Source organism: Hyperoodon ampullatus (genome assembly GCF_949752795.1).
Source record: "Hyperoodon ampullatus genome assembly, chromosome: 13".
In the NCBI taxonomy this organism is placed as follows: domain Eukaryota; kingdom Metazoa; phylum Chordata; class Mammalia; order Artiodactyla; family Ziphiidae; genus Hyperoodon; species Hyperoodon ampullatus.
In genome coordinates, this window is record NC_136926.1 from 26,983,593 (window position 1) to 26,998,310 (window position 14,718).

Here is a 14,718-nt window from a genome sequence, read left to right on the forward strand (position 1 = left end):
GAAGAGTGGGTGGAGCATAGGGGAGCCAGGGGGGCACGTACATCGATCCAGATGCAGTGAGGGGTCACCTCAGGGGCACAGGGTTTGGGCTGACTGGCTTCCGACGCAGCCAGGGGGTCTGCTTCCTTTATCTCCGCAGAAAACAGGCCAAACTTCTGCTCCACTGTCATCTGCCAGGCCCCCGCCATCTCCCGCATGAACTGCAAGAATGCAGGCGTTAGCCCCTCTGTGGGGCGCAGAAAGAGGCTTGCTGTTCTTTTGGTTTGGTTTTGTTTTTTTAATCATAAAAGGAATATATGCTCATTGAACAAAATTTAGAAAACCGAGGAAGGTAAGAAGAAAAAAAAAATCACTAAGATCTCCCCATGATCCCACTTTCCAGCCTTTTTTCACCAGAAGCCCCTCCTGGACCACAGCCAGGAGTGTGTCCTGCTTTGTGGTGCAGCCCACCCGTGACAGCACTGCCTGGAAACCACCCAGGGGAGGCTGCCTGCTCAGGGCCTCTGGGCTGGCAGTGGCAGGGGGTGGCAGGCTCCAGAACCCAGTTCCTCCTCTCCACCCCCAGGGACCCTGCACGACACCTTTATGCCGCTAACCAGGCTCAGGGAAGAACTGTGGGGGCCAAGTGGAGCCTGTGACCCCACCAGCCTGGGCGAGGGGTTCGCAGGGGCGCAGCCTCTGTGGCCTGACAATAGCCAGCGGCTCCTTCCAGGGCATCCAGAGCCCCTGCGGGGACGCGTGGACCCCACCCCTCCTCCCATTCCATGGCTGCTCAGGGTGCCAGGCGGCCAGTCTCCGGTCCCCTCGCCCACTCGTTAGCAGCAGTGAGCAGTGGGAGTCAGGGCAGCCCTGAGGAAGAAGGCAGGGAGGTGACGCTCGCCTCTGCCCTCCTCCCTGCCTGCAGGCACAGAAGCCATCTGGAGGCCATGAGGTGAGGACAGAGTCCAGCGCAGACAGGAGCCCGTCCACGACACAAGGATGGTCGCCCGGCGGTCGCCCCTGCAGCCAAACGTGTTGCAGGGTGGAGAGTAAGGGAGCAGCCTGCCAGGTTGCCTACCCACCATTTGTCCCCCCGTCTTGGTCGCCACCTTGGCCAGGGCCTGCCTTCCAGGCTCGGGGCACGAGTGTGAACAAACACAACTCAGGTCCAGGCCGAGTAGAAGGAGCCTACAGACTACACGGCGCTCTCTGCTGGGGGCAAACAGCCGTGAAGGGAAGCGGGGACAGCATGGCGGCGTTTCAGGGAGGGCGGCTGGGGAGACCCCAGGCGGAGGGCACAGCTCAGACCAGCCCTGGAGAAAACCTGTCTGGGGACAGCACTGCCAGGGAGGGACCGGCACCCACAGTCTAAAGCAAGAGCCCACTGGGGCCGGGACAGCAAGGATCGCAGGGTGCCTGTGGCAGCAACAGGGGGCAGAGGGGCCTTGCTGGTCAGACACCGTCCGCCTCTGCTCTGCGTGAGCACAAGCAGCATAGACAGGTCCGGGCGCGGGAAGGTCCTGATCTGACCCATTTTCCTGGCTTCTCTGTGTAGAGAAGGTGGAGGGGCCCAGGGGGAAAGCAGGGGCTGGGTTGTCTCCAAGTGCAGGGGAGAGACGGGAGGCTGGGCCAGGCTGCTGGGAGGTGGCCAGATTCTGAAGATGCTTTAAAGATAAAAGGTAGACCTGACAGGATTTGCTAAGGCTCGCCGTGGAGTGTCGGTGGGCAGAGAGGGCCATGAGGATTTTGTCTGGGCGTTTACAGACTGCAGGACGGTGGGGGACAGTCTGGGCCTGTGCACTTGTTACGGGTTAGAGAACCAGGGGACCAGAACTCCTTCCTGTCTCAGTGAAACGAAGGCCCAGACCCCCGTGCTATACGAGACCAATAAGATTGCTCACGCTTTATCTCCCCACGAATGCAAAAGACTCCAGCAGCACCTGCCTCTGAGTTGGGGCTATAGATGATTTTTGTTTTCTTCTTTGTGCTCATACCTTCCAACTGCTCCATAACCAGCAAACATTAGCAGATAATAGAAAAAACAAAAGACCAGGATGCAATGATACTAAAGACATAGAAATATAGGGGAACGGCCCCCACTTTGGGGTGTGGGGCATAGCTGGGCCTGGACAGCAGGTCCTTGCAGAGGCCAGGAGCAGGGAGACAGACAGCCTTCAGCCCTGAGCCAACAGCAAGAGCTTGGTGACACCAAACCCACACATAGCTGTCAGGCTGTTGAGGAGGGCAGGTGAAGAGCTGCCAAGAGCTGCTTTCCAGAGAGAGATCACATTTCCCTGGGAAGGATAAGCCCAACAGCCCAGGGCCAGCACTAGGTCTGGCATGAGTGGTGGACGGACCTGCCAAGGCCGAAACCTCAAGCCAGCCGAGCTACTGATGATGGCAGAGGCAGCGGACAGACTGGAGTCTGACAGACCCCAAATGACAGAGCAATTTGCTTGGCATAAAAACCCCTCCTTGGGGACTTCCCTGGTGGCTCAGTGGTTAAGAATCTACCTGCCAATGCAGGGGACACAGGTTCGATCCCTGGTCTGGTAACATCCCACATGCTGCGGAGCAACTAAGCCTGTGCACAACTACTGAGCCTGCGCTTTAGAGCCTGTGAGCCACAACTACTGAACCTGCACGCCACAACTACTGAAGCCCGCGCACCTAGAGCCCGTGCTCCACAACAAGACAAGCCACTGCAATGAGAAGCCCATGCACTTCAACAAAGAGTAGCCCCTGCTCACCGCAACTAGAGAAAAGCCCGCGCGCAGCAACAAAGCCCAAACGCAGCCAAAAAAAAAAAAAAGAAAAAAGAAAGATGTGAAGGTGTGATGTAAAGCAGGAAGAACCTATCCTTCTCGCCAAGATGAGCCCCTCGGGGGTGCGGCCTTCACTTCAGCCACCAGGCACAAGGAGAAGATAAAGCAGCAGGGCCCCTCAGTCTCCACTGTTTTTCTAAACACAGTGTCAGGTCCACGGTCACAAACTTGAACACAGATGACCCTGATGCTAGAACTAACCGACCAGATAAGGATTTTCAAGTAATTATCATAAATATGTTTAGAGATTTACCAGAAAAAATAGAAAGAAAAGGTGAAGATACAGAGATTCTCAGGAAAGAAATACAAAGTACAAAAAAGAAACTGAAATCCTAGATCTGAGGATTACGATATCTGAAATAAAATACATTAAAAATGGTTTAACAGCCTTCCCTGGTGGCGCAGTGGTTGAGAGTCCGCCTGCCGATGCAGGGGACACGGGTTCGTGCCCCGGTCCGGGAAGATCCCACATGCTGCGGAGCGGCTAGGCCCGTGTGCCATGGCTGCTGGGCCTGCGTGTCCGGAGCCTGTGCTCCGCAATGGGAGAGGCCACAACAGTGAGAGGCCCGCGTACCGCAAAAAAAATAAAGGTTTAAGAACAGAATGAATAAGGGAGGAGGAAGTACCAGGGAACTGGAAGGAGGCCAATGAAAATGGGCCAAAGCGAGAGAAAGAATGAAAACCACCCAAGGGAATGCTGACAACCCTTGGACACTGCCATCGTCACAACGTCTGCACCACAGGCGTCCCTGGAGCCCAAGTGAGAAGGGGCGAACCAGGTAAAAAACATATTTAATGAAATACTGGCCTGAAACTTTCCAAGTCTGATGAAAAACCTGACATCTCTAAATTTAGGAAGTTCAAGGAATCCCAACATAAAATACACAGAAAACCACACCCAAGCACAACAGAGTCAAACTATTAAAAATCGAAGATTAAAAAAACCTAAGAATAGCTAAAAGGTAAAACAAACAATAGCACATACTGAGAAAGGATGATAATTTGTGGATTTCTTCCCAGGAACAATGCAAGCCAACAGATGATAGATGTGTGTAACATGCCAAAGGCAACTTAGGACCACAGACCCAGGAAGAACAGCCAAAGCACGAGATGAAGGTGAACGAGGTTGCAAGTTCACTCCCGCCACCTGCAGCCCAGGAAGCGCTGAGGAGAACTACAGACCCAGGCTTACAGAGGTACGTGAGGATGCGAAACGGTCTGGGAACACCCACAAGGCTTAGGAAAAGCATTTGACAACACAAACAGCACTGTTACAAGGCGTGTATCACACACAGCAGTGAACACAGATGAAGACAATACACGCACGGGTCCTGACAGGGCGGGACGTAGCTGTGACTGAGGAGCCCCTGCCCTGCAGTGACAACAGCCGCCATGAGGTGGACCAGGTCGGCTCATCTTCACAAAGACTCTGCGCAGACCCCTTGCCATCACCCTCGACACACAGGCTGGGACCTGCCCTGGAACCCTGAGGACAGCACAGCCAGCTGGGTGAGAGTCCGGACCCAACCGACTTCCCTGCTGGGGGGCAGGGGCCAGTGCCTCTGCTCCCCCACACACCTGATTTGGCCCCTCCACAGACGCCCACCACCGTGAGCTGGACACAAACTCCGTGAGGAGGTACGACTACGGCCACCTCCACGCCTGTAACACTCCAGTTCCATCCTTGGAAGTTATCCAGCTGACCCTCAGGGGCAAAAAACACAGAACACTCCTTCTGACCACTTATCTCATTATCTTAAGAAACTCAGAAAAAACATGTCAAATCCCATTACCGTGAAAATTAATGGGATCTTTGAAAAATAAATCTGTTCTTAGGTGTTCATCCCATCAGCTGAAAGGGTGTGTAGACCCTCCCCGTGGGCCCCCTCCAGCAGGAGGGCTGCTGTCCCAGAGTCGGCAGGTAGGACGCGGGTCACTGTGGATAAACACAAGCGTCCACTCCCGGAGAAATGGCTCCCCCTGCCGAGCTTTGGAAAAATAACAGCTTCAAGCACCACTGGGTCCTTTAACACACTCCCTCTGGTCCCAGTGACAGTCCTGTGGGCAGGCTTTAATATCACAGTCTTGCTTACATATGAGGCCCTGGAGGGTGAGGGGCTTTCCCGGGGTCTCCATGCTTGTCATCCAAGGGGCCAGGACTGGCTCTCCACCTCTCACCCCACAGCTGCCTGCAGCCGGCGTCTTACCGGCACTTCCACTCCGTTCTTGCCGGCCAGCAGCCACTCCCAGCAGGCCAGGGCCGTCTCCATGCCGTGCTCGTTGAACATCTGGAGGGGACCCCAGCACAGGTGATGGAGGAGCTGCGGGTCACAGTCTGGAACCAAATGTATGCTGTTCAGAGGCCCCAACGGGTCGACCCACAGCCTCCCTGGGTCAGCAGGACAGTTGGCACCGGCCGGAACAGTGCTGGCCTTTTATTTACAGCCCCAACCCAGTCCTGTGCGTGATGCCGCAGGGATCTCCCGGGGGAGCGCACGCTCTCTGCGTGGCCAAGACTCGCTCCCTGGGACAGCAAGGTGGCCCAGGCCTGGGCGGTACCTTTGCTGCTGATGAGCATGGCCGTCAGCTTGAACATGGCCTCTGTGTAGTGCTGAGGGTCACCCACGCCCAACGCTGCCTTCAGCTCCTGGACCATCATCTTGTTCAGGTCAGACGTCTGGCCTGTGGCATCTGAGAAGCGGATCATCCCGTACACCTGTGGAAGGTCAGCGGAGGTGCATGTGGCCTGGCCACCCTGACCATGGGGCTTCGTTGCCCACGTGGAGTGACAGGCTCGTCTGGGTGCTGCCGCCACCGTGCACGGTGCCCCGGAACTCCTCCTCTAGAAACAAGTGCTGCTCCCACCATTCTGGACAGTCCCCGAGGGCCGGGACCCGGCCCTGGCGTCTGGATCCAACACTGAGCTACAGCAGAGCTGCCTGCACGTGGGCTGAACAAGATCAGCCGTGCGCTTCTTTAGTCGGACACTACTTTTTTTCCCAAGAAAGGTGTTGCTCTCTTATTCATAAGACTTGACTAGAGAGGAGCTCCCACTCCTTCCAAGAACCAAACCTTCCCCCCAAGACAGACCTCCCGCCCCCACCAGGAAGGAGAGGACGCTCGAGGGCCCCGACCCGGCGGGCGGCTACCTCGCCTGCGTAGCGGTTGCGCAGGTTGAGGGATGCCATGAAGTTGGAGTAGTCCTTCTTCACGCAGGCTGGCCGCTCCGTGAGCTGAGTCGCCTGCAGAGACAGAACAGTGACTGCACACCCTCGTGGCCAAAGCCCAGTGCAGTGAGGCTGTCATGCTCAGACCCGGGTTATTAAAATCTCCAGCGATGGCAAGTGAATAAAATGAAACACCTCTAAACACGCTCTGGGGTCTGCCAGGTCACATGGAAAACAGTTTTAAACATTTTACTCTGAAACATCTCCGGAAGGCAGCTGGGACTACAGCTTTGCTCCATGACCAGCTACTTCACCCCCAATGGTGTGGCTGCCCACACTGGGAAGGGACCTCGGCTCACACGGCCCCCACTTCCCCTGCCTTGGCCTCGCCTCTCAAGTCTGCCCACCCCTCCAGGCCCCTCCTCCAGCTGGACCTGCCCAGTGTCCCCAGGGCCACCTCATACTGTCCCTTCAGCTCCGTTGCCTACACACCAGCACAGCCAGTCGTCATACACGGACACTACTGGAGACAACCAATCCTCAGGTGCTGCGGTTTTGGGCAACTTTTTATTTTGGGGTGGTAGGAGTGGGGGGAAAGAAGGTCAGGGGAAAAGATATAAACTGAGTAAAACTGAACCACAAACAAAAAATACGCGGTTTTCTCATAAAAATTTTAAGCTGGTTCATTTTTAAAAAGGTGACCTGAGAGTGCATTACATTTTTTGGAGACAGTGGCCTGGAGCAGGCATGTGTGGGAAACTGGCTCTGCCACTCACTGTCCCTGACCTCGGCCTGCTCCCCAGGAAGTGGGGACACAGGGTCCTCTCACCAGGCTGAGCACAGTCCTGAGGGACCCAGAGCTGCCAGACCCTCCCTTGCATCTCTCTGACCCCGCTCCTGTGCCCCGAATCAGTCCCCAGTCCACTCCCCTCTGGGCGGAGAGGTCAGCCAGGCCACAGGCTGCACCTTCTGCAGGGCAGGGGCTCTAGGGCCAGGGTCCCCCAACAACCGGCGATCAAAACACAAGGTAAAAATGGTCCTTCCCTCCTGAGCAACAGGAAAGGGAAAAACCTAACCTAAATCTACTTTTCTGTGGAAAAATCCTGAAATCTTTTAGGCAACATCACCTCAGACCAGGACCGAGCCCTGCTGGCCTCTGCCTGCGTTCTCAGCCTGCCTAAGGGGCGCCTCCCTTCCCACCTGGGCGCCTGGCCTCCCCTGACCCCAGAACGGTCAGCACAGAGGTGCATGTGGCCACCTGGGCTCCCACGGACCGCAGAGGCCCTGCACTGGGCCCCAGGGTTGGGAGACGCCAAATCGCACCACTGCTGGACAGGCCACTGCTGCCAACCACCAGATTTGAGGCGAGTCTCTGATCTGGTTCAGAGGGAACCCCTCAGCGCACGTGCTGCCCCTCAAAGAACCTCAAGCAGAACGAGATGAAGCCAAGGACGTGGGGTGCGGCTCGGTCCAATGGACGGCCAGGGGAGCATGACCATAAAACGTGCTGACCGTGTCCAGCAGGACACTTCGTCCATTGTAGACCTGATCCTGATAAAGGATCAACCTTAGAGCTCCGTCAGAAACACGGTGAGCAGCTCCCCCGAGCCGGGGGTCTGCCGCAGACACTGCAAGCTCCCCACGTGGGGGCAGGGCTTCCACGGCTGATGGAGACCCCGCTCCCCAGAGGCACACGTACCCCAAGGGTGGTGTTCTGCTTGTTGTAGCTGGCAAACTGAAGGATGCTCTCGGTGGCCATGGCCAGCCCCGTGTGCTGTGACAGCCCCGACACCCAGTTCTGGTGTTTGTTCAGGTATTCCTGAGAGGGGGAAGCGCCGTGTTATTTTAAAGGTAAAAGCAAGCCTTGTGCAGCATGTGTGAGGTGGGGGAGGGAACCCTGGCTCTAAGGCTGGCGTCACCCGCCCTGATCCACTGAAGAGATGGCTCCACCCGGGCTGCCACTCCCTTGGGACCAGAGCCAGAGGCAGCCACTGTTCCTGCTGGCCTGCCGGGCCCCTGGCCATGCCACCCTCGCCCAGCCGGCATGCACCCCTAGTCCTACCTACCATAAGCAGTCGGCTCCCCTGGGCCCGCCCCCCAGTCCCACCGCACCTGCCCTCCTGGCCCCTGACCAGCATGCTCGCCCCACAGGGTGTCCCATTACCCTGGGCCTGGACCAGTGTCCCTGGTCTGCTAGTTCACACCAGTGCTGTCGGTATTTCCAGCATGCTGTCTGGGTACAGCTCTCTGCACGGCTGGGAAGGAGCTCCCCAGGATGCTTTTTGATAATTTCAAGAAAGTACCTGTAGGTGAGACTTGGTGACCGTGGGCGCCCACTTCATGGCCTCCTGCAGGATCATCGCACAGCGTGCAGCGAAGTCCTTGACGATGCTCTGGAAGAGGGTGCGCCGGGCTGTCAGAGCTTAGTGAGCACAGGGCTGGACCATGTCCCCAGGTGAAGTTCGAACCCCCGGCCCACCTCTCGCGCTTCGCAGGTGTCAGGAACGGTAATGCGATAGGGGGTGTCCGGAATGTCGTAGTAAGGCTGGTCCTTGTGAATATCCTGAAAGCACACAGGTCCCTCTTCCAAAGCAGGTCCCTGCGCAGCACCTCCCTCCCTTCCCCCACCCCTCCCATCTGTGATGGGAGCCCCTCAACCCCCCATTCACCGCTTGTGGCATAAGCTAGGCTCACAAGGGTGGGTGGGGTACTCACGGCGCTCAGCGACAGCGACAGGGTCTGCAGGATGTCCAGCATGGTCTTCAGCACCGTCCCGCTCCAGAGCAAGTGGGGGAACCTGCACCCAGAGCCACCTCTCAGGGCCCAGAAGCCACCTGTCCAAGGAACTGTGCTCCTTAAGGCCCCTCCCCCCTCCTGCTGCCCAGCCCCGGCCACCCCGGCCCCATCATCTTGGTTATGCGCAGGCCAGACCACTCCCTGCTCCCCACAGGGATCCTCCCTGTTTTCAACCAGGGCCCGTACCCTCACGTGGAACATGGCAGGACAGGTGACCCTCGAACAATGGGGGGCTGGGGATGCCGACCCTCCACACAATAGAAAATCTGTGTGTAACATAGCCGGCCCGCCGTTTCCACAGTTCCACAACCGTGGCTTGTGTAGCACTGCAGTGTTTACCACTGAAAACCTCCCGCTGCTCAAAGCGGGTGGCCCTGGGCCAAGGGGAGCAGGCTGCAGGCTCGGTGGCCTGGCTCAGACACGCCCTCCGGCCCTACCTGGATGGGCACATGGTGTCTGCTGCAGGCTCCGGGGATGCCTGCGGGAGCTGCAGGCAGGCCCGGCATGGCAGTGCACTGAGGCCGGCCCAGCCCACCGTGAGGGCCCTCACCTGGGAGGGCCCGTTCCACGAGCCTGCCGTGCCTCCCAACACAGCAAGGAAAGCCCAGGGTGGAACCAGCTCAGGGTGAGCGCTCCTCCTCCTAAGGGCCTGGGAGAAACTAATTCCACCAGGTCCTCTGGCCGGGCCCTGGGCTGGGAGACAGCACTTATGATGGCCGTGAGCGTCCCAGAGCAAGCCCAGAGCCCTGCAGCAGGGAGGGTGGGATCCGGAGAACAGGGACGTGACACCAGGTCAGGAGATGTGCTCTAAGTAGCACCGACCACTCTGAACAGGGGAGGGTTAGGCCACTGACTCCTCACTTGCCAACGTCCTGTGGGGGCTGCCCCGCCCTTTGAGAGCTGTGACTCTGAGTCCACTTTTCTCTGTACTGATGATGCAGGGTCGACCCTTCCCTGCATCCCAAATCTAGATGTGTGCACACAAACATATGCACACAAACATGCACACACAATGCAAACATGTGCACACACGTGAACACACACACAGCACCAGAAGGAAACCGAGCTCACTTGTCCACCAGCCCAGACAGGTACTTGTCGGCCACCCTCCGGATGCGCTTATGGATGTGGTTGAAGTTCACCAGCAAGAACTGCGCATGGCGCTCCAGCTCCTCCTCGTTCTCCTTGGTCTTGGCCTGGATTCAGAAGAGACAGGTTGCAGGCCCCGCATGGCCCCGGCAGGCGTGCGCTGGCGCTCCAACAAGGCTTACTTTATCCGCCATCATGTTCAGGAAGGCGTCAAACACCTTGTCGGCAACGGCGATCACGCACTGCATCATCCCTGCAACAGGAGGGCAGGGCATCAGCGGAGGGGACCACCGTTTCATCTATTGCTGATACAACACTGTCCCCCAAACTCTCGGCTTTACTTGCATTTCCCCCCATGGCCCACTTTCTGTCCCGGGACCCAGTCCAGGGCACCCCTTGGCATCCGCTCAGAACGGCTCTGAGCCCAGTAGTCTGTGCTGATTCCTTGGGCTGTTCCAGTCTTTCTGTCCTCCCCACTTCTGAAGGGCACAGGCATCTTGTAAGGTGTCCCTCAATCAAGGTGTGTGTGATGCTCGCTCATGCTTGGACCAAGCTCGTGGGATTTTAGGTGAAATGCCCTCCTGGTCGCATCTTATGGGGGGAGGGTGAAGTTGGTGCCCCCATCACTGGTGGGCTGGCCCTGAATGCTCCCTCTACCCTCAGATGCGAGTCCCCAGGTCCAGCCCTCACTCTGGGGCCGGGGAGGGGGGCAGCGGCTCCCGAGAACCTGTACACGTCAAGCTGTGCAGAGCCCCCCACTTCTCCTGGAAACCATCTATCAGTGTGTTCTGCGGCAGCTGTCCCTCTGGTTCTTGTCGACATTTTCTATCTTCCGCATTCTTTCTCCTTTTAGCAACTGGAATTCCACCTGAAGGCATGTCCCTCCCCGTGTTTTATTTATTCAACCGTCTAGTCAGTAGGGACTCACTGACGCTCATCATTTGTGTGGCTGCTCCCTCTGGTCGGCTCCTGGGCCCTTCGACACACCTCCCCACCTTCTCCTTCTCTCTTTTTCCTCTTGTTTCAGCGTGACCTTGCTTTCTGGCCCTGCAAGGCACCCTGGGCTCAGCCTATACTCTCCCTGCCCCAGCTCTCCCTAGAGTCACCATTCCTCCACAGAGCCCGGGTTCCTTTTACTGGAGAACAGTGTTCTGAGACCAAGATCTGGGCACTGGGTGTGCTCAGTGCTGATGGGGTAGAGCAGAGTTTTAAAAACAACAGTGGGAGAACCGCAGTGTTGGCGAGAGAACTGTGAGAAAACACCAACGCGTCCTCCACGACACACCCTGTGTAGCTAGGACGGTTGGTGGCCATCCCTGTGCTGCCAGCGGAGGGGGCTTCTGGGCCCCCCACTGTCCTTCCTCGCCAGCCCCACAGGAGTCAAACCAACCTCTGGAATGTTGTGCAGGGTCACATGGAGCAGCACCTCACAGTCCCTGGGGTGATTTCTCAAAAGATTTCTCCAAGGACTGATTTTTCAACAGAAGCAAAAAATGGTACCCAAGACACCTGGGAGTTAGTTCTCCACTGGCAAGAACAAGCTGCTCGAGCCATCAGTGTGCTGATGGCGCTGGCGTGGGAAGGACTCCTCACTACTTGTTTTTTTTTTTTTTTAATTTATTCATTTTTATTTATTTATTTGGTTGCGCCAGGTCTTAGTTGCAGCAGTTGGGCTCCTTAGTTGCGGCTCACTGGCTCCTTAGGTGTGGCTCACAGGCTCCTTAGTTGTGGCAGGCAGGCTCCTTAGTTGCGCCATGCAAACTCTTAGTTGCGGCATGCATGCAGGATCTAGTTCCCTGACCAGGGGTCGAACCCGGGCCCCCTGCATCGAACCCCTCCCCCCTGGGAGCTCGGAGTCCTATCCACTGTGCCACCAGGGAAGTCCCAAGACTTCTCACTACTAACTGTATCAATGCCAAATTTATTAACCTTAGAATCATCACTCAGCATTCCTCAAAACATTTTCCCACACTGTTAATCAACCAGACCTTTGTGGATCTAGCAAATCAAGGATGCTTGTAAAAAAAAAAAAAATCATCCATCCAAGGGCACTTGGAGAGTAAATTAGGAGAATGTGTAAAAAAGAGTAAATCCATTGAATAATCTGTTCAGACTGGGGAATATCTGCAGGTATGTGTCCATTGACTCCAGCAAATTTCAGAAAGCATGATTCAAAAAAATGCCTTTAAGAATAGTAAAACAGGGCTTCCCTGGTGGCGCAGTGGTTGAGAGTCCGCCTGCCGATGCAGGGGACACGGGTTCGTGCCCCGGTCTGGGAGGATCCCACATGCCGCGGAGCGGCTTGGCCCATGAGCCATGGCCATTGAGCCTGCGTGTCCGGAGCCTGTGCTCCGCAACGGGAGAGGCCACAACAGTGAGAGGCCCACATACCGCAAAAAAAAAAAAAAAAAAAAAAAAAAAAAAAAAAAAAAAAAGAATAGTAAAACACTGTTCATTGAATCTGAAAAGCTAATTCTTTTGCAATCAATCAATAAAAACAATATTTGTTTAAAAAGATTCTGTAACATAACTTCATGAATAATTTCTTCCTAACATTTTAGGAACTAGTTTAGTTTCTTAAAAACTTTTCTGAGAATACTTGAAATGACTGCTAATACCATTTACTGAATAAATGCGTTATTACATGAGAAACATTAAAAAATTTGTGGATTGGGCATACTAAATTTCATCAAATATTTAAACACATTTATAAACTTCATCATATTCTTCTAAGCATTTAATTAAAGCATAGGTCTAATATTTCAGTCCCTTCAATTTTTAAATACCTTATAAATCAGCACATAGACCAACACAATGATGCTACAATTTATCAGTGTCCTTATACGAAAACTGGTAAACAGTGCCAGTACCATGCATTTAATTTCTTTTCTTTGCTACCTCAATTTTAGTATCTCTTCATGTTTTAATTCCTATTCTTATCTTAGGTTCACCTCAGTAAGGTTTTGGTGATGGGCACATTTTGATACCCTAGAGAGGTTAATTCTGCTTCTGTCTCCCTGGGAGTGTCATCCTGTTGGGACTGGTCGCACGGAGGCCCTGTGAGCCCAGGGTCTGAGGACACTGCATCCTGGGACTTGTGAGTCCTCATGTTTCACACAGACTTTTGTATCCTGAAACTTTCCCGGAAAAGAAGGATGCAGTCTTAAATCAGATGTGGCCCACAGGTCCTGGCCTGCTGGAAACATGTGGTAGCGAGTGGGGTCTCCTTGTGGGTAGCAGGCCTGCTGAGGCGTGGAGCCCCCACGGCAAGGAGCGGGATACCCCCCAGCGAGCTCTCTGCTCTCCGCTAATGAGCGCCTCTAACAGGCTGCTCGCGGGACGTCTCTGCCCATCACCTGCTGGGCGCCCTTCCTAGCTGGTCACTCTGAGACCAGGTGTGACCTTACACAGCTGCCCCGCCTCTCCCTGGACCATGCGGCTCTTTCTTGTTGCTCCCTCTTTCCTGACTGTATGAGAAAAACAACTACACGTCCCTACTTCACAAACACTTTAGTGGAAAAAACAAAAGTATAATATCGTATATATAATCATATATAATATATATGTAATCTCCTAATGTATTTGGATATATACGTCCTAGTATATTTGCCCTTCTTTTAAGCAAGATAATAGAAATACTGTATCCATGCTCGAATTCTGATATCTGTTAGCTGGGAGCCCCTGCAGCCTGATTCTCAGTCCTCTCAGCCTGCCTCAGACGCCTGAGAAGCACTACTGCTCCTTGGCCACAAGATGCCCCAGGTCTATCCAGACCGTCCGAGGAGCCCAGGGTCCCTCAGCAGAGGACGGTGTCTGGGACTGAAACCTGGGGGCTGGAGCACATCTGAGCATCAGTGCTTCTGCCCTCGGGCCCCTGGCAGCAGAGGCAGAGCCAGAAAGATGTATATGTTTTAGGGTCAAATGTTTTATACTGATCTTTCCAATGTAGTACATAGCCTCATGAAACTATTTCCTCAACACAGACAGAAAACACGATGCAGTATTCTTTTTTACATTATTAAATCTCAGTTCATTACGAGAAGCCCGCAGAAGTCAACTTACCAGACTTGTCTTTCTGAATAGCTTTATCCTCAAAGTAGCAGAACATTACCTGGAAGCGGTCAGGATCTGTCGAGCGCAGGACCCTAGAGGGAACAGCTCAGAGTGAGGCTGAAGCTCTGGCCCCCTGGCAGATGGAATGTTGCCCGGGCGGATGAGGCTGCGAGGGCAGCCGCCCCCTGCGAGCCAGGGGTTTTAAGGGTCACATGCACAAGGTCCTAACGGCACCAGCTGCATGTCCATCAGCCAACGGCGCATCAGACAGCCACCAAAATGAGAGGCAGCTCTCTGTGCTGTTACAGAATATTCGAGACTTTCGGCTGGGAGGAAAGGGCGAGGTGCAGCGGGACAGGTGTGAACAGGTATGATCCCACATCCCGCTGTGTGCGGGTGGGATACACGCATGAGCACATGGCTGATTTCTAGAAGGGAAAGCTAAGAGATGGCAACAGGGGGCCTCTCTGGACTCAGGACCAGCAAACGGAGACGTGCATTTCTCCTCCTTAGCGTCTTTTCTACCATCCAATTCTTTTCTTCTCTATTCTGTTTTACGCACCATGGACATTTTTACAAGTAAAACAATATCCCTACCCTTGAGGGAAAAAGGAAGAGAAAGGAAAGGAAGGCATGTGCTTGAACCAGGGCCCCGGTGCAGGGCGCCTGGCATCTGGGGCTCCACTGAGACAGCCAGGCGCGTGCTCAGCAGTGCGCGTGGATGACGTCCGCACCCACCCTCTCAGATTAAGGATCCACGGGAGCCGGGGGCTCAAGCGCAGACACTCTCCAGCGCCCTCATGCACATG

The 14,718-nt window shown here is 55.1% G+C and overlaps 1 protein-coding gene across 3 annotated transcripts in view; it reads right to left on the reverse strand.

Moving 5' to 3' along the window:
• Nucleotides 1–14,718, reverse strand: part of PI4KA (phosphatidylinositol 4-kinase alpha) — a gene marked incomplete at its 5' end in the record, with an annotated part of 95,569 nt that overhangs the window by 15,194 nt on the left and 65,657 nt on the right. For 2 of the 3 annotated variants that reach the window (XM_079717690.1, XM_079717691.1), the window contains 11 exons: nucleotides 42–200; nucleotides 5,012–5,139; nucleotides 5,364–5,520; nucleotides 5,954–6,046; nucleotides 7,671–7,790; nucleotides 8,275–8,364; nucleotides 8,451–8,534; nucleotides 8,687–8,768; nucleotides 9,839–9,963; nucleotides 10,039–10,109; nucleotides 13,919–14,001. In XM_079717690.1, the coding sequence (XP_079573816.1) occupies nucleotides 42–200; nucleotides 5,012–5,139; nucleotides 5,364–5,520; nucleotides 5,954–6,046; nucleotides 7,671–7,790; nucleotides 8,275–8,364; nucleotides 8,451–8,534; nucleotides 8,687–8,768; nucleotides 9,839–9,963; nucleotides 10,039–10,109; nucleotides 13,919–14,001 (1,192 nt within the window). The remainder of the gene's footprint in view (nucleotides 1–41; nucleotides 201–5,011; nucleotides 5,140–5,363; nucleotides 5,521–5,953; nucleotides 6,047–7,670; nucleotides 7,791–8,274; nucleotides 8,365–8,450; nucleotides 8,535–8,686; nucleotides 8,769–9,838; nucleotides 9,964–10,038; nucleotides 10,110–13,918; nucleotides 14,002–14,718) is intronic. The other variant, XM_079717692.1, reaches the window with a different exon arrangement.